We start from the raw sequence: 26873 nt of genomic DNA, 5'->3' as shown, positions 1-26873 counted from the left end.
ACTGGGAGGGGGGGGAGAGACAACCATTAGTAGAGAGAGGGGATTCCTCTTGGCCCCCAGGTGACTCTGAGATTTCAGAGAAAGGGATGTTGAAATTAACAGCAGCAGCAGAAAAACAAGGGAAAAACAAAACAAGGGAAAATCAGTAAGGGGGGGGGGGGGGAGTTTTTCCTTCTCTCCAACAGCAAAACAAAAAATTCTTGCTCAGAACTTTTGCATCACTAAAAGCCCTCGCCAAAAACCCAAATAAAAATCAACAGCAAAGAAACCAATCATCTCTCCCTTCCAGAAGTCTGATGTGTCAGTTACATCTCGTAGGCATTTTGTGCAGTGCTGCCTGTGTCCATCCATTTGCCAAGAAAGCCTTTCCCAAAAGCGAGGGGGTGTTGGTTTCACAGAAGCCCGCTCCCACATACCCAACTCTTTCCACCACTAGAAAAGAACTCATCAGGCAGTAACTGCTTCTCTTGAGATAATGAACAGCATGTTGGCAAGGCTATTTACGAGATCACCTGCCTTCTCAGATTCAGCAGCTAGGTGTTGTCTGATGTCTCAGCAGCAACACCAGGATCTTGAAGTTGGCCAGGAGCAACCGGAAGTGGCTCGATGGAGGGGAAAAGGAGACGTTCTCCCGAGCTGTGCTGGAGGAGACACTTTGGTTGGCTTGATTATCCACTGCAAGATGTGGTGGGTGGGTGAAGAAGATGAGGAGGACGGCAGCCTAGCAGTCTCTCTCTGGAGTAACTCGAAGTCCAACAAAGGAGCAGCAGCTTCTCCACAGCCTCAGCCTGATGGGGGTAGGGAAGATAATGACCGAAGACTAGTGCGGTGAAACACAATCATCAACAGGACACCCGCCCCTGGAGAATTCTGGGGCAGTGGAGGAAAGGAAAGAGAGAGAGCGAGCAAGGGAAAGAGGAGGAAGTTATTATTAGACACATCGTAGCCAGAAAAACAGAAGCACCGTCTAAGGCCAGGACTACACTAGAGACGTTTGCTGGTGTAGCAGTGCTGGCTAGGAGTGGGGATGCAGCTGGTGTGGGCAAAAATAGTGCTTTTGCTGGAATAGCTCACGTTGATCGCCAGACTGGTCTAAAGTTTACCAGCAAAGGCACTTTTTGTGATATTTTCTAGTGTATACCTGGTCTAAGGTATCTCTTATCTTACTCCCATTACTGTAGTATCTGGGCACACCCCCGCATGAGGCAGGGCAGTGCTCTTATCCCCTTTGTACAGATGGGGAACTGAGGCACAGAGAAGCTAAGTGACTTACCCAAGGTCACAAAAGGAGTCTGTGGCAAAGCAGGGACTTGAAGCCAGTTCTTCCAAGTCTCAGATTACTGCCCAAATCACTGGGCCACCTTCCTCTTCTCCTCCCACCATACACAAGGCAGTGTCAGGCTATGTCTACACTACAGTTACGTCAGCATAACTTGTGTTGTTCAGGGGGGATGTATAAATCCCCCTCCTCAGCGACATAAGTTACACCGACATAAGCGCCAGTGTAAATGCTCTAGTGTAGCCGTGCAGTCAGGAACAGCATCCTGGCTTCTGCTTAAAGATGGGACCAGACTGCAATGATCAGATCCAAAGTTCGGAGGCTGTTTGGATCTAGAGTGTTGGGGACCATCTCAAATCTCTTCCTCTCTGGAACAGTCTCACGTATCTGCCTGCCCGTGATGGGCTCCCAAACATTTCATTTCAAGCACTGGAGCTGGCTGATTTACCCTGTTTTTCGTCCCCTTAATAAACGTTGAGATGAGCCACAGATCTGACTCTAATTGTGATAACTTTCTAACTACGTTAGGTGCTTATCTGGGCCCCGTCACCATGGTATCTGAGCACTTCACAATCTTGCAATGTATTTATCCTCCCAACACCCCTATGAGGTAGATCAGGGTCTATTTCATGGAAGGGAACTGAGGCACGGAGAGGCTAAGTGACTTGCCCAAGGTCACACAGGAAGTCTGTGACAGAGCCAGGAATCCAGTCCTGATCTTGAGTTCCAATCCAGTGCCTGAACCACAAGGATATTCATCGTCTCTGATGTCACATGAGACTACTAGAGCTCAGGACTTCTGCTGAAACCAATAGCTGAGATTCCCTGGCTAGAGTCATGCAGCTCATTGAGACCAACAGAATACGAGACAGATGGGTCGATGAGACAGACAAACAGGTCAATGAGACAGACAGAAAATCAGATAGAGTTAGATAGATCTGGGGGTGACTTCAACAGCCCGGTATCAAGTTCTCTTTTTTCCCCACTCACCGCACGGGAGGACAAGTGCTATACTGCTGTGCACACAGTGCTGACGCTGAACTCCGCCTCATTGGCCATGATGTCTGTGGGTTGTAGGTTTCGGTCGTACATTGGGTTTTCAAACGTTGCTCGGACGTTGGTGTTTTCATGGCCAGCATAACCATTGAACGGTACTTTTGGTCTTCTCCTGCAGGGTGCCAGAAACAGAATCCAAAGAGATCATGGCTAGTTCCTCACGGTATCTGGTTTGTGACCATTTCACCCAGCTTGGATGCTGAGCCAAAACGACACTGAAAGGTCTAAAAGATGAGCCTGGGAAATTAAACGAGTGACTCAGCTGGACACTAAAAGCCACGTTCCTAACAGAGACCCTGGTTTGACAGCTCAGTACAACAATTTGCAACACATCTGCCAGAGAACCCTCCACTATCTACGACTGCAGGGGTGTTAATTGCCCACTTCATTTTACGTCGTCTCCTACGGCGTATGTGAACCCCGTATGCTTAATCTGTCCCACCTTCTATGTAGCTTGGACATGCGGTTACCTACCCCAGACCTGAAGAAGAGCTCTGTAAAGCTCAAAAGTTCATCCCTTCCAATAAAAGATATTACCTCGCCCACCTGGCCTCACTCAAAGGCCTAATGAATTCTCTATGCTCGAGCAGAGTCAGATGTGCCCAAACAGCCTGCAGGGCATCCATGGGCTGCGCTTCCTTAGTCGTATCAATGTTTCCTCCTTGGTGGTGCCCGCTGGCATTAAGCAGGTGGAGATTTGGAATGGAGGGCCAGATGCTTGGCTGGTGTAAATCAGTGTCGCTCCATTGACTTGCACAGAGCTATGTGGATTTACACCAGCTGAGGATTGGGCCCAGAATCACTAGCAGTATAGGTCTGTAAAAGAGGGCTTGCGATCTTGCTCTCCGTGGTTTTTCAGAGACACCCAACTGCCTGCCAGAAGGCAAAACAAGACTAAGCTCCCCCACCCCATTTTTCATCTTGTTCATTTCCAGGCAGAGGGCCACGAGGAAATAGTACAGGAGCCAAGACAAAAAAGGATGGAAGGTGAAATCTGTTTGCAGACTGCAGCGCCTGTTTCTTAGGGTCTAATCCTGAAAGGTGCCAGGCAGCTCGAATTACCACTATCTGCAACTGGAGCTGTGGGTAATTCAACTGGTCTTAACCAGGCCTTTTGGGCCAAATTTTGAAAAGAGCTCAGGGCCAGGTTCTCAAGCACTCAGGGCCCACAATTTTCCACTCTTGGGTCGAAGGAGTAAGCTGCACGTGCACGTGGAACAGGACTCATCGGTGTGTGAGCAGCCCACACATTGCCAAGATGTAAACCTCTGTCATTTGTGTAAACCAGTTAGCCATGATCCTCAGGTCACTAGCATATGGACCGAGGTGGAGATGTTTAAAAGCACCCAAGGCATTTAGCAGCCCGAACTACAGTGGTGTTCTCTGAGACTTGTGCTCCCTAAAGTCCTTAGGTACTTTTGGCATCTCACCCTTAGTTTTCCTATCATTGCAATGCTCAAATTTCCAATGGTATTCATTAACATAGAGTTGCCACTCAGAGGCAGCCAAGTCCTGTATCCTGCAGCGGCCAATATAAATGACGTTTCAAAACAAATCAACAGCTCTCACTGGAAAGCACCAATCCTGAGAAAAAATTATTTGCAACACCTGCATGATCAATCTTGAAACTCCGAAGCATGAGATTTGCTTGCCTTATCTAACCTGGCATGGTTACAAATCTTATTAGTGGTTGTTAAATTACCCAGCCCTTTGAAAAAATGCTGCTACAGTATTTCCTCACCTTACCAACCACATCAGAAAGCAGAACTATCAGGAGCTCTCTTAAGCTAAGCTTGCAAATATTAATATTTCCATCTGCACCTAGTGCCTTTAGATCCCATTTTCTCCATACGTTGCCCCTCGCAGCCCAGCCATGAAACAGGTTGTGTTTTTTTTTTTTAAATAATCGCTTCGCTCCTGAAACCTACCTGTGTTTGTAGAGATAAAGCACAAACCCTGCAATAATCAGGGCTATGAAAGGCACAAGAATGGCAGCTGCCACAGAACTGCTGTTTGATGCAAAATGATGCCCCGTTGATTCTGCATCGTTTTCAATCATGCTGATGTCTGAAACACAACGAAAGTAAATATGTTTAAACCACAGTTGCTGGGAACTGGGCTTTGCTCCAGTTATGCTAGAACAAGCTCATTCCATACTTGGGTGTAAAGGTAATGTAAAGTTTTGGATTCATATATCATATTCAGATATTTTTCTTTCTGCCCTTCTTGAATAAGAGCATTTTCCCCTCATTGACTCTGCCAATCCCCTGGCCATAGAGAATGCTACAGCCTTATGCCTTGGATGTAAGGATACGTCTACACTGCAAAAAAGGTGTGTTCTTAACCTAGGTTTAACTCAGGTTAAAATAGCGGTGAAGACATGGCAACTCAACTTTTAACTCAGATTAGCAGCACCAGTTCAAGCCTAGAGGGGAGCCTGGGTTTGAACTGGAGCTGCTAATCAGAGTTAAAAAGCTGAGTTTCCAGGTCTTCGCTGCTATTTGAACCCGAGTCAGCTAACCTAAGTCAAGAACATACCGGTTTTTTTAGCAAAGATTAGACATCCTTTGCACGAAATCACCAATGCAGATGTCTGTCCTTGTTTCAGAAGGAGGAGGTCGAGAGTAAGGAAGGAGGCACAGGCGTTTAAAAGATGGACAGATCAAACAGTCAGAGTAGCAAGGAATATTAGGCCAGATCTTCAGCTGGTATAAAATAAGTACAGCTCCCCTGGCATCAGTAGTGTTAAGCCAATTTACGCTGCGTATATTTGAAAACCAAAACACAGGAATGGTAAAACGCTTCACGTTTTCAAACTTCCCCCAGTGCTGAAATCCAGCTTAACCCACCTAGACACTGAAATAATCATCAAATAAAATTTACCGAGTCTCTGAAGACCAAACTGCCCAAACCCTTTGCCGCGTACAAAGCCCTGGTATACAAAAGTGCCGCTTGACGACTCAGACGAGACCTGTAATTGTGGGAGCCCAAATAAATTATATTTATAATGGAGTCACAAAAATTCATCGTCTCCTAATGCAGATGTAACACAGCCCTTGTGGTTAGGCCATAATTCTGTTCAAAACACAGTTTGTGGCAGAAGCATAGATACGTTTATTCACACAAAGGTCAACGTAGCTAAAATATCAGATATTTATATTAATGTTATGCTAGGTTAATATTAGAAGCATGGTCACATACAAATCACACTCTCTCCTACTGAATGTGTATTCTTTCTGAGGGTGAAATTCACCCCAATGCTGCACGGGGAGCATATACCATAGATGTAATGTCAATTTAAGCCTTATTTTAAGTTGCCCTTTGCACAGGGGTGAATTCTAATCTTAGCATCTTCAGCGGCTGACTTCATTGACAAAACCAATTCCTTTTGGTCCTGCAGAGCCAGCCCAGAGCTATTCTGATTTGGCTATCCTCAGCAGAATTGCCAGCTAACGTTTCAGACTGCAGAACATTCATTAGAGGTTAGGAGAGGAATTGCAGAAAGGACCCAGCATGATTCTCAGATGCCAAATGGAGTCTGTAGCAATGGCAGCTAAAAACCTAGCCCTGTGACTGGTGCGATAAGTGAATTTGCTCCGGTAGTTATTGAGAGACTGGAAGCCCACCACTGATTCTCTCTGTAGTCTTACTTCCAACTTTACTTTCTAATTGCACAGAATACTGGCACCAATGATGGAGCTAACACAGCGATGGGCACCCACTGGGTGTCCTGAAGGCCTGCAAAGGGCTTGTTTGTTAGGACATCCTAGCTGAAGGCACAGAGCAACACTAAATGACTCAGTGTCGAGTCTGACGAAGGAGAAATTTGTGCCATAAAACAAGGCCAACAAAGTATCCAAACTCTTGTAATGCACCGTTTGCTGTAGCACATGAAGTTTAGTACTTGGCTCTCAACAGCAGCTTGAGAAGTGCAGCAGCTGGATTTTGCCAGAGACCTTACATTAGCCACCTGTTTACGAGCAGAGCTTGCTTTGTCTTTGCAATCTCTTCCAAGTTTATGCATAGCATTAATTTCGTTCAATTGCACAGAAAGCTGAAAGCATTTAAAAACAAAAAACAAAAAACAAACAACTTGTTCCTGAGGGAAAAATCTTGTTTGTAATAACCAGTGTACATACTGCTGACTGAACTGTTAAATAGCAAGAGCCGAGGTTGCATCTGGCTATGGGTCAATCACATGAAGTCTCCTCCTAAGCTCCAGGAGGCCCCTGAGGTGCATGTGAAGATGTCGGAGACCAAGGCTGGTATGGGAAGCCAAGTCCTCAGGGAAAGATTAGCTCTTTTGGATGTTAAACTGAGACATAATGCCGAGATGGAATTAACCTTCTCAGTTTCTCCTTTTGCGCTATCTGGAGAACATGAAGATTTAAAAACACTGGGCAATGAAGATCCCTATGGGCAGAGGTGATAGCAGAAGAGCTGCTTGTGCAATGTTAATCTGCACTGGCAGAGAGTGTTGCAACTCCCTCTAGCAACAGAGGATAACAACCTACTATTGCTACCAGCTAACTGGGTTACTCCTTCAGTTCAGGTGGCAGAGCTCTGTTCTCTGGTTCTCAAGGTCAGCCTTTGCTGATAACCCATGAAGTGGCTGTTACAGTAATATGCGCTGCTATGTAAGAGAGTAAAGTTCAGATTTGCACGTGTGCCAATGTACTTACGTGCCCGTCTAAAGCCCATTTATCATTCTTGAACTTGTTAACAAAGTTTTCCACCGGTCCTGTTATCTGATAAACTTGCAGGAGTAGGTACATGTCTTCTCTCTTGTAAATCCCTGGAAAATGACATGGGGTTGTAGCAATCAGACCTTTGCGGTCTAGCAAACCTGTTGGGTGCCCTATTTCGATATGGGGGTAGGGGAGGGCTCAGCCAGTGAAACAAATAGTCTGAGACGACAATAATCCTTGGATTTATAAAAGTAGCTTTAGAGAATTTTCTGCCTGAGCCAGAGATAGTGGAGCAATAATAGCTTCTTCCCAAAGCAAGAAACAACTCCTGCACCATATAAAAGTGTCACTGCGAAGCGATAAAACCAAAACAAAAAACCGCCCCACAGACCTCCATAGGATAATAAACCATCTGGAGGATAGGAAGAACGTGGCCTGTCAGTGTTTAAGCTTTATAACCAGTTCATTATAAGAAGCACGGAACGGAGGATAATGAGGCAGGAGGTGTTTATGCGTTTTAGCCTCATTTGTATTAACTAATTGTGAATCAGATGAAGCCTGAGCACAGGACTGGCTTTCATCTGGAATCAGAGCAAAGAAGAGTCTGTATCTTATATACTAGCAACTCCAGGTGCAGTAACTCCTTGGTTTCAGTCTCTAACACTATCAAAGAGCAGGGGTTTCAAAGCTCAGTGGTTCTGCCGAAGATCCAGCGGGCAATCAATATTATTCACCAAACACAACAATGTTCCTTCAGTTTGTGACAGTTGCGAGACTGACTGTACCTGCCACGGTGAGCGTGGATCTATAGAAGCTGCCACGCTAGGTCTCCTTACCTGATACCAGCAGTTTCACGCCACTGTGGTCTATCAAAGTAGCATTGACTTTACTGGTGCTGGGATCGAAGCTAGTGACAGAGAGCATCGCAGGCTGCTTCTTTCCCATGTATTCATAAGAGCCTTTCCACAGAGAATTCTTTGCAAACACATCAGCTGGAACTGGAAACAGTAAGAAAGAGGGGTGGGGAGGAAAGGGGTTTTTGAGAAGAGCTGAATGAATGCAGGGTTTGTCCTGTGATACCGTTGGATGATTGGTAATGTTGTGAGCATCCCTTGGGAAGAAGAGAAGACAAACAACAGGCAGATCTGTAGGAATGAATTTATCTAAAAGTGCAATTTCAGGTGGGTTAAAGATGTAGTTTAAAAACATCTAATATGAATAGAAAATTGTTTGTCACGTTTGGAAACTTGAATGCACAAAGATCTCGCTAAACACAGGAGAAACGCAAAGCCCAACAGACTAGAAACTAAAGGGAAATTGATCTGTCTAATTTCCTTGTTGAAGTGGGGAAAGGTTACAAAGAAAATAAACAGCATAAAATGTCAAAACGTCAAAAGTATTAATTATATTTGTATATCAGATGCATGGAGGCTCCAGCTGAGTTTGAGGACTCATTGTGCTAGGGGCTGTATATACATATAGTAAGAGATAAGTACCTTTAAAATCTGGGTCTATGTGTTGCTGTTCTCAACATTGAAAAGCCTAAATGATTTATGAGCCTAAATCTCATTTTCCTAATTCCCAATTGACTGTCAATGGGATTTTGGCTCCTAAGTGCTTAATTCCCTTTTGAAAATGAGATTGAGATTCCTAAATCAGTTAGGTGTTGCAATGCTGAGTACAGCCACACTGAAGTATCTTTAAAACTCTGGGCCACAGTGTATAACCCAAAGAAATTACAATTTAAAAACAGACAAAATACAGGAGAAAGAAAATGTTATGCCCATTTTACAGATGGAGAACAGAGGCACAGAGCAGTTTAAATGACTTTTGTCCAAATCACACAGGGAGTCTGTGGCAGAGCTGGGAATTGAACGCAAGGTTCCTGAGTGCTTCCATCCTTCCTCTGAAAAATAACTTTGATTTTTAAAGTTCTCTCCCAAAGGTCTCAGGTAAAAAATTGAAAAAAATATTGTGAAAAAAATTCAAAATTTTTGAAGTTGTTTCCATTTGCAGGAGTCAAAAATGGAACCATTTGTCACATTTTTAAAAATGTATCATAATATTTGATCATCCAGTCCGACCTCCTGTACATCACAGAGCCAGTCAATTTCACCCAGGTACCCCTGTGCTAAGACAAAAGCCTTTAGTTAGACAAAGATATTTCATTCCTTGGGAGCAGAGCAGGCTCTGTGTGCCACAAAGAGCGAGCGGGAAAGATGAAGACGTCACCAATGACTGAGGCCCTGCAACGTCTCCACTTTTCGAAAACTTACAGAGTTGAAGTTGTCCTTTTGCCCCTGTCTGCAACCTGTCCAGTGTGGAGGAAGTTTTGAAAAGTGGCAAAAGGAAAATGAAAAGAATAATAAAGAGAGAAAAGCCCCAAACCCTGGTTCATTCTATTGCAATCAGTGGCAGAAAGGAACTAAGGGGAAAAAAAGGGGGAGCTAAAAAAAAAAAAAATCTGACATTTTGAAATTTTGACAAAACACTGGAAAATAAATAAAAAAAAACAAACAAACCCTACTTCAAATACCCCAAAACAACACAGTTTTCAGTCATGTGAGTTTTCATTCGGGGGGGGGGGGGGGGAGACACGACAAAAAGAAGAATTTTTCCATTTAAAAAAAAAATTCCGACTGAAAAATTCTGGCCAGCTCTAGTCCAAGGGGACACACAGGCCTGATATTTTCAAAGGAGCCAAGAGGAAATTCAATAGGAGTCAGGTGCCTGGCTCCCTTGGGCTGTGATTCTCACAGGTGCCTAGGTGGGATGCTACCACAGAGCCCAGTGGTAGGGGATTCTGGTTGTCTCTACCAGCCCTCTAGTTTAAAGAGCTGCAGGGAACAATTGAAGAGCTATTTGTTGGGCTTCTATTTAATCTGTCAGTAGGGAACGAGAGGAGATCTGTGCATTGCTCCTTGCCATCCTCTATTTCCACATTTCTGTCCTGAGACTACATATCAATGCTTCCTTCAGAATAAAGAGCCATGCTACAGTACCTGACACTTTAGCAAGGGGTGGATCCCTGGCAGTGCCCACCGGTCTTCCGCTAGGTCGTATATCAGCTAAAAAGAATGGGCAAAAGCGCAGCAAATTAATATTACGGGACACTGAAGTATGGTTTAATCACTTCCCTTGTGGCAACACATGATGGATGGGTGGGAGCCGCTTCGCACTCGCTTCCCAATGCTCAGATATTTGTTACCGCTAAGAAAGGAGCAGCTGGGGAGATAAACTTTGAGCTAACATTTCTCACGCCCACGATGTGTGGGTTCATCTCTAGTAACCAGCACCTTAAATGGCCTCCCAACAGCTCAATGGTGGCTGGAATAGCCCTGGGATCTGGATTTTACTCCTATCCATCTGTTGGGACTTTAACTAGGGTTCTTCAGAGCCAAATGCCACTGCAGGTAAAACAGATAATCTCCTTTAGCTGCTAGCACTGGTTTCTAGGAGCCTGATTCACCTGGCATTGAAGTCTATGACAGTCTTGTCCCTGACATCATCACAAGCTGGATCAGGCTCTATATGTTCATATGAGACCTGCAGTCAGGAAACAACGAGACTAGTAGCAGCGTCTCTCAGATGTTCCCTGGATGTTGCAAGGTAGCAAATTCCCCTTGTATCACAACTCCTCATCCCTGCAGAGATGGGATGGGCTTCAAGACACAACCCAAACCAATCAGTCCCTCCCTGCCCTGCAGACTCAGGGCTCTTACCAAGACAAATGGGCGGTTTTCCTGTCCAGCTGCCATCTGCTTTGCAGGTTCTGTGTTCAGATCCTCCAGTGAGATAGTACCCGCTCTGGCAGGAGTAGATCAAGGTGTAGCCCAAGGATGGCAAATCCAGGGCACCTACGTTAGCATGGGATGGGGTCTCTGGCTGTTTGCAGTGGTGAGCTGGAAAAACAGGAAAGGGGGTGATTAAAAACAGGAAAGGGGGTGATTAAAAAAAGACCTGCCTGGATATACACACAAGGGGTGAAATCCTGCCTCCATTGAAGTCAGTAAGAGCTTTGCCATTTAACCCAAGGGACTTCTGTCCTGCTTGAAACTCTCTGAAGACATTCAGTGAGGATGACAAGGCTGGGCATTTCACAGATACAGTGAATCCAACAGACCAGAGACGCCTGCCTCAACAGCTGGGCAATCATCGCTTAGACACAGAGCACCGTTTCCAGTGGGTCCCCTGACTCAGCCACGATCAGAGCCTGTGCGCTTCCAAACGCTTCTGCAAACTGTGTCCGTGAACAGTAGGGCTCCTCTTGGAAGGCTTAGACGTGCACACCTATGGCCAGCAAAAGCCACGTCTGGGGTTCCAAGTTCACTCTCTGATCCAATGTGATCAGTTTGTATGTCAACCAAACAGCTTCCCAGTTAGCAGCGCCACCCATTCTACCAAGAATCTGAGAATTCTTCCCACACCTCTGACATCCTTATCAGTGACAAAGATCCCCAAATCAGAACTGTGCCGCAGAGCCCGTTGCATGAGGCAGAATAGAATTCAGCTCATTTCCTGCAGGTCTGCAAGAGCTTGCACCTCTTTTAGTCCGGGAAGTCAGCAGGCACAGACCAGTAAATACACAGGGCAAGAAGGGGCCATGTTTACACATAGTCTCAGCATCTTGTTACTGTGTTAACAAGCAGATAGAAAATGGTCTGAAAGCAAATCTTGCTCTGATCTCCAGCTACTTTTGCAGAAGAACATTGAACCGCTAAGGCTGCAGTTATATCAGTGGTTCTACAGAGTGGCTGAGTGATGGATTCTCTCTTTATTCAGCCTCTGTTCCAAGGATGACTGGCCCTCTAACTAATAATTTGCACCTACCTGTTTGCAGAATCACAATCCTCAGAGGTGCTGAGGACCTATGTTCCCATAGTTCCTCAGCATCTTTCAGGATTTGGCCCTTAGATATTAGAAATAACTGAGATCATCGTGTGTGTGTGTCTGTGTATTTACTGCTTTATGCAGTCCTGTTGGTAAACGTACCACCACTACACAAATCTAATCATCTCATTGCTAGGTAGCTTTCCCTGAGCCTCACCCTGAATTCTCCCTTTCTGTGGATCACGAAGCACTGTACAAATATGAATGAAGCTTCAACAGCCCCTGTGAGGTGAGTATTATTGTTATTATAATTTACATTTTGCAGATGGGGAGACAAAGACCACAGAAATGATTAGCCCAAGGTCCCGCAGAAAATCAAATGGTAAATCTAGGTAACAATCTAGGAGTCCTGGAGCGCCATGCCCTGTGCTAATCAGTAGATGACAATTCAGCTTTCAGGAAATAGCAGTGACTGCACCTAATTCTACCCCTGTGAATTGCACTGACAGAGGAGGCTTCAAGGAAAATTGATAGATGGTGACTCTGTTTTTCCCTATTATAAGCAAGCAGCAGAAACATTTTTGCTTCAACTCCCTTAAGAGCAGCAACTAACTAACTGCCATTCACATCCATAGCTGCTTCTTCAGACCTAGTGTCTTCCAGTCCAGCAGCAAGGGAGACGAATTCATGAGCCTGGGAACCCAATGAGAAGCACCGCTGTCTGCCAGTGCAAAGCAACCAATACAGCACACAGTTGCATCTTTCTCCTCTGATTCTGCATGTTAGGAATTCAGATGGCTGATGTGGTAGGCACGCTTTGCTCTAACGACAATAAACATCTGAAATAACCTACTGAAGAAGACCAGGAACAAATTCAAGACAATTCTAGGGAAGTGAGAAGGGAGCAAGAGAACAAGACACTGGGATGAAGGGGAAGTAGGCTATGAATGATATTTTCCTGTTCCTTAAATCAGCTCCTGTTGGGAATTTTTCCATTGACTTCCTTGGCAGGCTCAAAGCAATTTATGGCTTTGATTACATCACCCTGGTCTGAAGTTAGATTCAGTGTGAGGCCCGGTGTTCGAAGGTGCTCAGACACCATGGCAACGAATGCAGGATAATGATCTGAATAGAACAGAATGGCACAAAATCCCAGTCTGCACTTGGTGTGAGAGTCCCTACCCCTATCCGCATCTCAAAAAGTAATAAGGCTCTACATACAAGAAAGAGCCACCTCAATCCCTACCCCCATCGAACGGCCTGCTTTTACTTAACCCTGATTTCTTCCATGCTCAGTGAAGGGCCCATAGTTATGGCAAAACCTTCAGCGGGGGGATCTCACCATCTTCAGAGTGCAGAGAAAGACACACCTGCTTGAGGCCACGTCTCCCCAACCATGTGTCGCAAGACACCACCATCCACGCCACTGGCCCCCAGCCTCAGACTAAGGGCACGTCTTCACTGCAAGTAAAAGGTGAGGTCTTAACCTGCATTGGGTTAAAACAGCAGTGAAGACATGGCAATTTGGTTTTTAACTGGGGTGAGCAGCTTGAGTTCAACCCCTAGCTCCCCAGTAGGCTTGAACTGAAGTTGCTAACCTGAGTTAAAGGATGAGTTGCTGGGTCTTCACTGCTGTTTTAACCAGAATTAAGAACACATCTTTTTCTGTCATACCCTAAGCAGGGTTTGTTCTTGCAGGCTGAGAGGCTTTTCAGTCAACATTGGGTCAATACATTAATTAATTAAATGTACTTTCACTGGATGTAGCACAAGCACTTACAGAATAATATGAACTGGATAAGATCATGGTAATAAACCACCCCGGAAGGGGAAGGGAGACGAATTCTAATTTTTCTGATGAGGCTCTCAGATGTTATGTTACCAAATTAGAGATCAATATGTTGAATTAAATTCCTCCCTGTATAATGGGGAGAAGGTGGTGGCAAATTGAAGGCGATAACTACAATTTATTCAAGGACTTCAGAAACGTCGCCCCCCTGAAGAGATCTTCTGGCTGAATAGCATTTCTCCCTCCATCCTGAGATTCTTTCTGTCGGTCACTAAACACAGTTGCAAAAATATGATACACACAAAGCCTCATCTCAACACAAAATCAAGCTCTTTCACTAAAGGAAAAAGTAACTGCCAGAAAACAAAGCTGGCTGCTCTAATCTGCTGTATCCATGTCACTAGAGAAGCAGTCTGCTGTTTTGCAACAGAGTGAGAGCGTACGCTATTTCAATGCCGCTGCCCGCTAAAGCGGAACGGCCAAAGATTCATGTGTAAAGCATGCTGACATGGCCAAAGAGTTTGTTGTACAGCCAAAGCTTCCCCATGACACTCACGAACACAGTCGGGCTGGACTCCGCTCCACGTCAGGTTGGGGAGGCACGTTCTAGTGGTCGAACCTTGGAGCAGATATCCTTTCTGACACCTGAAGAACAGGACGCTTCCCACCTACCACAACAAAAGATAAAGAGTTGGATTGCCCAGCGTAATTGACTCGTTGACACCTGTGTTCTATGCCCAGCACAGAGCGTTCAGAGCTCATGGAAAAACTCTGCATTTGCTTAATCAGCACAGTGCTTCTCCATTCGGGGACACGAACGTGGCTTCTTTGTCATACAATTACCCTCAAATTAGCAGCAGCACAAATTATTTAGAGCAGACTGAAATTTTTCAAAGCATTGATTGCAATATTCATCAACATTTTGAATTTTGTCCATTAAAAAATCCAGGAATAAAATGTCTTTACAATTTGCAGTCAGTGTTTCACCTACTTTAGTGTTATTTATTACAGTAGCATGCAGAGGCCCTGGTTAAGATGAGGCCTCATTCTGCTAGGTGCAGTGCAAACGCACAAGAAGATATATGGTCCTTGCCTTAAAGAACAATGTTTACATTCCTTATGATAAATGTTTAAAGGGAGATTCAAAATAAATAATGATAATAGGAAACATCCCCTACTTACATTATAAATGCCACCTTGGCTTATGGACACTGAAAAGGATTTTAAAAATCTAATTTACTTTTCACCATTATTAAGTTTCCTTATTTTTTGCGTTTTGTTCAGTTGGGACCAGAAAGGCAGAGTGGTCAATTTCAGGTTATGTTTTCATAGGCTGCTAGCATGATGCTATTTCTTATGGGTTTCCATCATTGCAAGCAAATGTTTCCATTTAAAGACAGAATGGAATAAGAACAAAACAAAACAATTGTGAGTGCACTTTTCACTTCTGAATTCTCTTAGGCTATTTAGACAATGCTCTTTTTTCATTTGATTTTTGCTGTTAGGTTTTTGTTGCTTAAACATTTTGATCATTAAAGATAAACCGACAACTAACAAGTGATCAGAAACATTATTTCAGTTTATTTTATTACAGCTGAGCTTCTGTTTTTTACGTGGAAGTTCAACGTACACAGTGGGGTGTAAACCTAGTCCCACTTACATCAATTGGCCATTTTGTTAGGATTTCACCCGTAATCACAGGAATTAGACGGAAACAACTGATTGGAATCATACAGGTGTGTGCACAACAATTGTCATAACTTCCTGGCATTTACACGTGTGTGGTGCTTGCCAATCTTTTTTGCAGGCTCAGCATTCAAAGCCAGCAGGAAATTTGGCACATTTGATCATCTTATCCACCTCCCACAAGGGCAGAAGTAACGTAAGCTTTCCCCCTGCAGGTTTTCCCACACAGTGCCACCTCCTCATCAGCCAATCAACAAACATTCTGATTTTGTGATGTATCACCACGTGCAGGCTCTTGCAGGTTTCTGCCTGGCTAATGACGACTGGCTCGCAGAAGAGCACAGTCTCATTCACAGCATGGGTAGCAGTGCTGCTCAGCTTTCATTTGCAGCTCTCTCATCAGCACCATTTACCAATAAAAAAAAAATCACACTTGTGGCGCCTCAGTATGAATGAGGACCTAGAAATAATACACTGGATCAAGGTAACAAATTAGCAGCTTTATGGAAAAAATCCACTTTGGCAGGAACACCCACATCAAATTAATCCCTCCTCATGTCCCACCCTAGCATGTAAAACGTCTTGTGTAAAACACAGGATGAGAATCCACAGGTGGAACCTGGCGGGGATCTTTCCCTGACATCACATTAATTTCTCCCCCCATCAAGGCTGAGATTAGCAAAGCCACATAAGTGATTTGGATTTAAAAGTAATGGAACCGGGGCATGCAATGCTAATACTAATTACACTAATAATGACTCTTAGTTAGCAGTGTAATTAACAGTATAAACCTAATATTTAAACACACTGAAGTCTAGCTGTGGAACCATTGCACACTCTGGTGAGAGCCCACACATATGAAGTCTAATTGAGATCCCAGGGACGTCTCGGATGAGACAGTGCTAACTGACATCAGTACAGGTTGCACAGTCTATGCAATTGCGCTTGTGAATGGATATAGAGAGATTAGGCTATGATGGTAATTAAATTACCTGATAACCTTGGGAATTGTTCTGCATTCCAAAGAGAGGCACACCAGGGTCTGCACATGTAGTGAGAGTTGGATCTTAAATAGAAAACAAAATGAATGCAGCAATATTAAAAGGACGCAGACACTGAGGGCGTTTGTGAAATCCATTTCAGAGCCATGCATCCTCCCGGCTCGCTCTACAGCTGTTTCACCTTCCTTTTCACATGGGGCTGTATTTTGCTACAGAACTAACAGGCATTATCAGAGAGAATTAACAAAGCTATTTCTGTCTCTTAGCCAGTAATGGTTCCAACACAGTGTAACAGGAAGCACTGCACCCCTCAGGGAAAAAAAATAAGACCAAAAAACCACCAGTGGTGTATATTTCCCTCCCTTTTCCAGCTCTACATACCATTCAAATCAGTCAATTTAATACATACGATTATCAGACCTTGGATCCCTGCAGGGGCGGGTACTGTGGTACCCCAGGCTGCCCAGGGAGCATTCCACGAACAATTGTCTTTGGGTAAAAAGTCATCCACAAAATGCTCCCATTTTTCAACCACCTCTAGACAGTGTCTGTTAGCAGCAAGCCCGTGGGTAAGCAAGGCCCAGCCCACAATCTTAATTTAGAGACACAGACAGCTATCCCAGCTGCACCTTGCACCACGGAATGTTGTCCGGGTGGGATGGGAGACAGGCATATTAGTAACTTCTCCCCGTCTGGGCATTTCAGGTATTACAAAGCCCTTTCCCTTGCCGTTCAGATGATGCTGAGCTGTTGTCACTTTGCACACTGATGTGCAGCCTCTCGGTTTATTGATCATTTCCCCTCCATCAACAGGGTTAAGTTTATCTCATTTTCTAATGCTCCAGGCAGGGCTCACATAGGGAAATAAAGTGATTAGATTCCAAGTTCCATGCACAGCTATCTATTATTCTGCTATAATAATCTGCAGCGAAACAGGTCCCAGTCTTGACATGTAGGTCCCATCTGTGCTACAGTTAATAAGGTACTGGGTCACCCATCTGCGACACAGTTGTGCTTTGACGCGACTGTTTGGTTTTGGGCTACGAGAGGTGCTAGCTCCCTTTATATCTCCTCTGCACCTCTGCAGTGAACAAGCAACGTTACGAAAGCTGTTTGGTGTGGTTTTTCCATCTGGATTCTGCTCTGCTGCCTGTCATCAAATGCTCATCTCAGAACCCTGCTATTTTGTGGTGATAGATGGTGACTAGAGATGTTAATGCATCTCAGATATATAATCTCTCTTTATGCCTAGTTTGGTCTCAATCCATCAGAAGATGGATACATGCAATTCAGGAGAAATACCTGCTGATGCCATTATAACATATATCACTTTCTTTTTCCAGTGCGTAGACAAGAGCTGTGAATCAGTTGAATGAAAGCAGAAATGTATCAAGTTTGCACTCAAGTTCCAAACTGATCAAAAGAAGCTGTAATTCCTACCTGGTAGGTAGCAGCAGCAAGTCTGATTGGGAGAAGAAAAAAAACAAGACAGCCCAAAACCAGCCAGCCAACCAACCAATCACACAAGCAAAGGTACTGAGAACGGACAGAAGTCCCCTGCTAGATTCACTGGGGGAGCAGTACTAGCTGAGAAAGTGTCATTTCCTTGCAAACTCCATGAGCTTTTGTGAACCTATCAGCTTGCCAGGCAAGAGTGAAGCTAAAAAGACGTCTCTTCTGCAGCGAGCTGAGAATGGGTAAAATGTTTGGAACAGGAAGAGCAGCTCTGAACAAGACTCTGCCCAGAAATGGGCTGAGAACAGCTGACATGGATGGATCAGTAGGTGACCTGATTGTGAAATCTGCTGTGGGCAAGGTACATGGCCAGGGCGCCTAAACACTGCGTTCAGGCCTTGATCCAAGACCCTGAGTCAGGCTCAGCAGGAATAGGCAGTGCGCAGATGCACAGAAGTTTAAACTCTTGCCATAGCCCTCTGCCCTGAGCAGAAGTAAGTCACAAGTTCCTCAGCACAGGATCAAACCTTCCCTAGTAACTCACTCCTTTAAGCTAAAAAGAGCCTCAAATGAATCTGATGTATCCAGACCTAGGAAACATATCCAGTGAGAAAAGCCCCCACAATCAAGCACACGGCAGGAGCAGGAATCACTCCCTCCCCTCATTGCAGCTAAGGGGAAAAGGGCACTCAGATGTTGTAACTCGCAGGCCTGGATTTTTATTCCTTATGACCTGACCAATCAGCCTCTTCATACAGAATCTTTCCGTGCTTCCCTGAGCTCACTGCAGGTCCTTGGGAACTGCGCTGAATCAAGTAAACAATACAAAGTGCAGCCAATCTGGGGCTGTAACACACAAGCTAATTCATTTCACTTTATTCAGCTCTGCTGAGCTTTTGTCGTTTATCACCGGTGCGGTTTGCATGGCATCTGATGAAGGCCCCCCCAGATAAATCACAGTGTCTAAACTAACTAACTAACTAAAATGAAGTCCCATCTCCCAGATGAGGTGGAGGCTGATGAATCATGCCAGGTGAGGTGTATTAAATCCGGGTCTCCGGGCTGTATTTTGGAGACCCGAGAGCCTCGGCCATCTAGCGCACCTCAAGAACACATGGGATCTGAATAAATGATGCTTTTTTACCAGCTGCCTGGACTGGAAAGAGACATGTTGGCCCAGGGTTTTCACAGGCAGACAAGTCTTTTCCCTTTCTGCGATTTGTGCTAGGGAGACAAATTTGAAGGAGCAAAGTAAATTTCTTTGACAATGTAAACGACTGTGTTTAATGTGCCCTTAATGCTACGTTCTGATACTCTTCCCCAGGTGTGAATGCCACACCCTGAGCATATATTACAGAGTCCTGACTAAGGACTCGTGGAGAAGTGATGAAACATTGGCGGCAAACCTAAGTGTGATATTTAAATGTCTCGCTGCTCTGATGACTGGCACTACATGCGTAGCTCATGGGATTCTTGCCTAACTTGCTAGATTAAAGATCGTGAAGGGTAGAATGAAATCTGATTAGTCCTTCCGTATCACACCATCCTACGTATGAGAACAAGGATGTGATGGATGGAAGGTAAATTTAGAACAATGCGGCTGCTTTGCTCCTGATGCCTGGATAATAAGGTGATGGTGGCATTAGAAATGGATAGTTAGATGGACATCATGCATTCAGCCTCTGGAATTCGTTGCCACAGGGGCCTCAGAGTCAAATGCTGAAGCTAAATTTTAAAACAGATGAGAATAGTATCACTAATAATGATTATGTACTCCCCTAAGCTTTCGTGGGGCCCTGGAAACCATTGGGAACTGGCAGACAAGAGATATGTTAGGGATACTGGGATCTGTAGCCAAGTCTGCATCTCAACTCCTCAGCTATGAACAGTAACTCATGTGATTTTGTATTTTATGTACAGAACCTTTACATTTCCAGAGGTCTCCTAGGAGCAGCTACCATTTTGGATCCCATTCAAATGCAGCATGTTACAAAGGACACACACACACCACTTTTACATGGAGAATGTACTTTGTTCCCTCAGGTTTCCTGAACCTAAAATGAAAGTCATGCCGAATGGACCGACATGGCAGCTCTCTGTGGATGGAAACAAACTGGATACATTTCTAACACCAAAGTTGATCGATGCGCATGCTAAAAGTGCAGCAATCTAATCTTATGCGTCAGGTTGCAAACAGACCACCGTAAGAGTCACAAAGGCATGCCTCTCTCCCAGAGGCATACAATGCTGCCCCACTGGCTTAGGTGCATGAGGAGGGACTGAACTACCATCTTCAGTAGCATCATGTATTGGACACTGCTGGAGACAGGATGCAGGAATGGATGGACCAATGCTCTGATCCACTATGGCAAATCCTGTGGAGGCTTTTTTAGCCGTAAGCTGAAGCGGTCCAAACGAAAGAAAAATGTCCTCAATTTAACAAAAAAGTTGTGTTCCTATTTCTCTGGAAACTAAAAAGGGGCAACTTTTGTAGGCAGGGAAAGAAAAAGCACTTTTGCTACTAAAAAAAACGGTGGGCCTTATTTTCTAAAGAGCTCAGCGGCCAGCTCCTAATGTGGTCAGATTTTCAAGCGAGTTCAGCTCCCATTTAGGCCCTGAAACAAAGTGCCCAGTTTTACAAAAGGGCTCTGCACCCAGCAAACCCCACTGGCTTTTAGAGCCCTAGTCCCAGTTGTGGGTGCGGAGCAGTTCTCGAAACATGGCCCTGGATCACAGAAGTAGAAATCTCCCGATGTTCCAGGAACTGGGCCTTTGCCACGAAATACTGATGGCCGTTGAGGATGGCAAATATGCAGAGCAAGCAGCTGCGGCCTGGGAAGCTTGCAGGTGAGGTGAGGAACACTGGTTCTGAGATTTAATGGGGGGAATTGTTCTGATAAGTTAGCAGAAGGAAGGTGAGTTTGCCACGCGCTGGTCATCTCTGCAGAGGGAGAGCCACTATCTTCCTCCAGTTCTAACCACAGGGGACAGGACCAATTAAGTAGGTGAAAGGGGGACAGGAGAAAGCAGGGAAGAGAGATTGAGAGATTTCTGGGGGAAAGGACAATTGAGGTTTCGGGATGAGAAGTCAGAGGTCTCTGCATCCTGAAAATACAGGATGGCTCCTTACCTATGCAGCTGGGCTGGGTTCCACTCCACGTCCCATCAGACTGACAGAACCTCCGAGCTGAGCCCACCAGCACCAGCGGGAGCAGGCAGGAGAATGAAACAGATGAGCGGTAAGTAAATCCTCTGTCTTCTCTCCTGCCTTGAGCTGGTGTCCCGGGGTCACCACAGAACACGGCTGGAAAAGCCAAAGGGTGATCAGAGGATGGCAACGAATCTCAGCAAGGGCAACTAGTGTTAATGGGTTAAAGACAATTCTATTAATGGCTAAAACCTCCCAACCCCTGCTTCCAAGCGCTGCGACGGCTCAGGAAATTGCTCGTGACAGAAGGTGTGCTGGCTGCTTTCTGCTCACTTCTGTCTTTTTGTCAATTGCTGCTTAATTAACTTTCACTTTCCAACATCTCCTGGCAGGGAGGAGGAACAGACGGTTTGGATCCTCCTCCCCCTCCCCGCACAATGGTGTGCTTAACTTTAAGTGTATCTTTAATTGCACAATGTCAAATTGCCATGCGGCGCTGGGTGACACGTAAAGCCCGTTAATTATATAATAGCCGGGGGAAAGGTGTAAGGAACGCAGTTGGGTCTTTGTGCTGTTTAATATGAAAATGGCTATTGTGCAGCTGCCAAATGCTCAGAGCCAAAATCCGACTTGATCATTATGAGACGTTTCACTAATCCGTATTGTATCACGCACTCAGGTTTTCATCCAGCCACAGGCCCTGCCTTTGCTACGCATTCCAGTGCTTGTTGTAGCACTGTGGGGCTCTTTGCTGGTGCTTTTCATCTCAGGCCTTCAGAAGCCTCAGGGGCCAGAAGTTCAGAAGAACTCAGCTCCCAATGAGGCATTAAATAAAGGCTAGACTTTCAGAAGTGCTAGCACGTTGCATGCATGGCAAGTGCTGGGGTCTTTTGAAAATCTGGCCCCAGTTTTGCACGCCAAGCGCTTGGAAAGCTGGGTCCTGCTCAGTTATCTTTAGAGCCCTGTGCAGATCCAAAGTCTGTATCCGCAGCCAGTCTGCAGAAATGATTTGCGGATATCTGTGGCTATAAAGCAAATATCCATGGATTTGCAGGGCTCTAATTATCTTCACACCACTCCTCGAAGGTGGCAATAATGGTCTCCATGTTACAGATGGGGAAACTGAGGCACACAGCAGTTGGGTAACTTGCAGCACAAGCGGGTGGCGGGGATGGGGAGAGCACCCAAAAGCTCTGGCCCTGTCATTCAGAGCACCACACTTCTTCCTTTTCACCAGCATGTTGCCATCCAAATCTGTCCCTATGGGTGACACTCTCCTCTCACTGAAGTCCATGGCAGAACTGCCATTGACCTCAGCGGGGTCAGGATTTCACCTTGAGTCATGAGCAAGAATCACTGGGTCAGGTCTCCAAACTCATATGAATGTTTAATGCCCTAATGGGGAAGCTGATGTTTTGTGAGGATGGGACAAGGATTTCCCCCAAGGCACAGACATAGCTGTGAAGGATTGTGGGTCTCAAACCTGGGTCCCCAGGCAGTCCTCAGACCATTGCCACCTCCCAACAGTTCACTGGTACCAAGAGGGAGTGCGGGCTGGTGGACCCTACCTAGGTCACTTTAGGTTCCGACCACAAAGCTCCCAATTGGAGGACATGTCTGGCCTCTCTGATTGGCTCAGACTCACTATTTAAGGCAGATGGAGGCACAGCAAGTTGTCTGAGTAACTAGGTGAATCCCTGGCTGGTTGCAATACTGGACCCTGCCTTCTCGCCTTACTCCTGAGACGTGCCTTGTTACTGATTCCTGACTTCTTGTCCTGATCCTTCCTTTCCTCCTTGTTCCACATCCCTGCTTCTACACCATGCCCCTGACTACTGACTCCAGCTCAGACTGTTGGCTTGGTTCCTGCCTCTGATCTGACCACTAGGTCTCACCACCGATATCCTGATCTATGACAATAGCTAATTCCCATTATTTGAGAAACAATATATAAAATCCCACCATGAATGTCATCTCCCGTAAGGCACAGGTTAAATGGAAGGTATTAAAAGCTGGATCACTGTCCCTAATATCTCTTTCCATGCTGCAATTAACCCTATGAGCCAGGCAATTTCCAGACCACCAGCCAAGGTTACACGTTGCAGAAAAGTGCTTTGCCTTTAATTCAAAATATTTCCTGCTACTGTGGGTGCATGCGTGAGTCATGATGCTATCTGAGCGTTGCGGGAGTAAATCAGTCACTAATTGCCTATTGTTGGGAAAAAACTTCACCTATGGGCAGGTTATGCCATAACTGCCCATTATGGAGATGTCACACCTTTCTCTCAAACATCTGGTACCAGCCATTGCTGGAGAGAAGACACTTGGAATGGATGGACCATTCATCTGATCAAGACAGACTAATCCTTTGGAGATGGTGAGACACAGGAAGTTCCTCCACCCCATTTACACATGAATACACATGGGTGTCTGCTTACGAAAACACTGTGGCAGTTCTCCGCTCCATGTCCCATTTCCTTCGCAAGTCAGGATGGCAGGTAGCGAGAGCTGGTATCCTTCCAGGCAGGCATAGCTAACACTCGAGCCCCAGTTGAAATCTGAACCCACGACTTTACCGTTGGGGATGACTTGCGGGGATTTACAGGTGATAGCTGAACAGCAAACAAAAAGCATATTCAGTTCTCAGCATAGTTATTTCCGTTAACAAACAAATCCACATAGGATCAAAGCTACTTTCTGTGAACTGAATGTATCGCAGGGAATTTAGCTAGAGGGGGTCTGTGAAAACTTTCTCTGTTGTATGCATGTGTGCTTGTGAATCTTGGGATTTTGCTTTGAATTTTAGGGTCAATCAAGCCCCCAACCTCAAAGTCAGCTCATCAGGCTTTTGCTAGTTTCCACCTAAAACTATGAATCTGACCCCAGCTTAGTTGGAACATCATCCCACATACTTCAGAAGTTTCACAGATTTTGGAAAACCTAGACAAGTTTCAAGTTAGCTGTTAAATCAATAACTAGGTTGAATTTGGTCTGGTTTGAAAGTTTTAAAGTAGTCTGCTTTCAAGCGCATGTGAGCACAGGGCTAGATTCTCAGCTGGTGTAAATCAACGTAGCTACCAAGTAAGTATCTAAGCCACATTGTGTGTTGCTCTCGCTGCATTAACTCAAAGTGGCAAGAAGAAAAAGGAAGGCAGCGTTTCTCTTCACAGCCTTGCTGGGGAGTGAAGGATTTATTGAAGATCCTGGGTGCCCTGCATTTCTGACAGGTAAACTTCAAGAATTTGGCAGACTGAGATCAGACATCCAGATGCTACTTCACATCTTATCTGCACCCCTGGGTCAACAAAACACTGGCAAAGAGATCAGCCTCTTGCAAGATGTCTTGTGATCAGAGAAGTAGAGGCAAATACGACACTGAAAAATAATACAAGTAGTGGATAGAAAAGCTTTCCAGACCTTTCGGGAGGCTGAAGAAAATGTTTAATTCAGGTTTAATTTGAAGTTGTGATGAAGATTTGCATATTTATACAAAGTGCTTCATCCATTCATAATGGATGAGATTCAAATCTCGTTTACAAGAGTGTAAATCCCCAATAATTCCACTAAAGTCACTAGATTTACTCCAGATTTACACTACTGCAAATAGGATCAGAATCTGACCCTTAGAGGCTACCCCCATTTGGAGAAAGCGCTGTTTTAGAGGGCACTTGCTGTCCATGTCCAATTTCAAATCAAATGTGGCTTCATATATACCTTTTTTTTTTTTTAAATTGGAAACATTTGATCTTTAATAGGCTCTTCAACTCTCCCTTCTAAACCAAGGCATGTCCAAAAGGAAGCTGGCCTGGTTCTGAGGTTTAAGAATGGCTTGCATTAGCTTTACCATCACACCCTGTTGTGTTGACCAAAAGGTGTTGCGTCGCAGATTTAGGCTGCGATTGCCAAAGGAACCCAAAGCGGTTGGGTGTGGTTAGTGATCAGCTGAGTGCAATACCAAGATGGTGAAAGTGGCTCAAGACAGAATGAAAAACCATTAAAAATCCAACACCTCTGATAATTAGTAAATATGCAAAGAAGGAACTATGGCAAACACATGAAAACTACGTGAAGCTTACATCTGAGCTACTATAAACTGGACCGATTACCCCAGCCTGAAAGTTCCTCTGCAGACTGGAGTATATACGCAACCCAACAGCACTTTAGCATGGCAGAGCCATAATGCCATTCATCATTTCTACAAGAAGTACTTACTAGCATAATTCAGCAGTTATTGGAACCTGAGATATTCATGCAACTGGATTAGTAAGTCATAGGCCATACTTAAGAAGCCATAAACTGTACAGGTTAAGCATTTTGCAGCGGCTGGGTAATTTCAGAGTAAGTATATCGCTACAAGGTAAGGACCTGGATTATTTATATCTTCCAAACCACAGTGCAGGTTCCAGACAATAGTGGTTACTTTTGGATCCTCCTGTGCATTGGGATACTTACAATGATAGAATCCGCAGCTCACTTTTAACCAGGCTGGGGCAGATCTTTCCTCCTACTGCACATCATGAATACAACTGAGCTGCCCAGAGGAGCTGGAGTGGATGCTATCTTTTTAAATCATTTATTGAGCGCTGTCCTGCAGACTTTCTGTGTTCTGTGCATCTTGCCCTTCTGCTGTCTGTCAGAGGATGCTAATAGGGCAAATGTGAGTGTGAAGTGTGCCAAGTTTTCATCCACTGAGGAGAGTGATCTGGCATGCAGTAGCCATGTGCAGTTATTTACACCAGTGCAAAGGGTATGGGGTGTGGAGGGGCAGCAACATGCTTCTACATCAGAATGGAAATACTTTGCCCTGGTGATTACCCAAGGTGCAAGGCAATGGAGAATCAGATCCAGGTTCTCCTAGAAGGCAGCAGATTTACCTTCACAAGCCATGCTGAACTACAATGCAGCAAACGTCCCAATGATATATTTGTGACTATTTGGCATCACGTGATGCATCACACAGTGTCTGGGTAATTTCAGAGTAAACGGTACCCCTGCAGGGTAAACAGAGGAGTATTCCTCTCTTTTCAACCACAGTGCAGGTTGGATGATAATTATTTTTGGACCTACTCAGGATAATTTGCTTGAATGAGTCAGGAATTGCTGTGGATCAGAGCACGAACCCTTTAACTGCCACTGACAGCCAGTTACTCAGCAGCAGTTCCAGTGACTGCTCATATCATTGCTTCATCAATAGGAATAAAGTGTTCACAGCCTGGCCCCACGTAATTACGTGGAGCTTTCTCAGTAAAGCCATTACTAAGATACCATTAGTCACAGGAGGCTTGTGGCCTGTAACCTAACATCCGCAGACGTTTACAGCAAATGGGGTCTCACCCTTGCAGACAGGTTTGGTGCCGTTCCAGGTTCGGTCTTTTGTGCAAAGCAGAGAGGACGCCCTGTCCGAATCCATCATATAGCCAGGGGTGCACTGGAACACTACTGTTTTATTGTAGTTAAAGTCATTTCCCAGTCTAAAGCCATTGGCTGGCACACCAGGATCCCCACAGTTTATCCCTGGGAAAGGAGAAGATGCAAAAGTTACATTTTCTGGTGCACACAGCATCTCTCGAGTATATGGATGTGCAACGGCGAGAAACCTCACAGTCCCTACTATTTTTCAACAGATGATGGTGATCTGTCAGCTGCAGAGGTGTATGGGCTACCAGGTGACCCAGGGCAAAGTTTTGAAAAGGGGTTCTGCAGAAAACTTTGCTCATCCTCAGTGGCATGGAAAATAATAATAATAATGAATAATAAACAACAAGGCCTTGCATTGTGCAAGATGACAAGTTAATTAGCACATTAAGGGGGCCTTGTGGTTTAATCATAACCCATTAACATGCCTTTAAAGATGACTTGTCCCTGTTTGGCCTAGATGCTGAGTCGTTTGCTGACAGAAGACATTTTCCTAACCTAGGCAAGACCCCAGACAGCACCTTGC

The 26873-nt window shown here is 45.0% G+C and overlaps 1 protein-coding gene across 1 annotated transcript in view; it reads right to left on the bottom strand.

Annotated features, from left to right (window-relative positions):
- Positions 1-2287: 2287 nt before the first annotated feature.
- Positions 2288-26873, bottom strand: part of CSMD2 (CUB and Sushi multiple domains 2) — a 495048-nt gene continuing 470462 nt past the window's right edge. Inside the window, exons 59-70 of the mRNA XM_067533952.1 lie at positions 26267-26446; positions 23371-23544; positions 20915-21088; positions 16321-16394; positions 14199-14310; positions 10746-10925; positions 10026-10091; positions 7860-8021; positions 7018-7130; positions 5219-5306; positions 4264-4402; positions 2288-2447 (exon numbers count right to left, since the gene is read on the bottom strand). Of these exons, the coding sequence (XP_067390053.1) occupies positions 2288-2447; positions 4264-4402; positions 5219-5306; positions 7018-7130; positions 7860-8021; positions 10026-10091; positions 10746-10925; positions 14199-14310; positions 16321-16394; positions 20915-21088; positions 23371-23544; positions 26267-26446 (1622 nt within the window). The remainder of the gene's footprint in view (positions 2448-4263; positions 4403-5218; positions 5307-7017; positions 7131-7859; positions 8022-10025; positions 10092-10745; positions 10926-14198; positions 14311-16320; positions 16395-20914; positions 21089-23370; positions 23545-26266; positions 26447-26873) is intronic.

This window comes from Emydura macquarii, unplaced genomic scaffold, assembly GCF_026122565.2.
Source record: "Emydura macquarii macquarii isolate MOO-44397 ecotype Brisbane River unplaced genomic scaffold, CSIRO-AGI_Emac_v2 contig_3348, whole genome shotgun sequence".
Lineage (NCBI taxonomy): Eukaryota > Metazoa > Chordata > Testudines > Chelidae > Emydura > Emydura macquarii.
The sequence above is the reverse complement of the archived record's forward strand: the minus strand, read 5'-3'. Positions and strand labels throughout refer to the sequence as shown.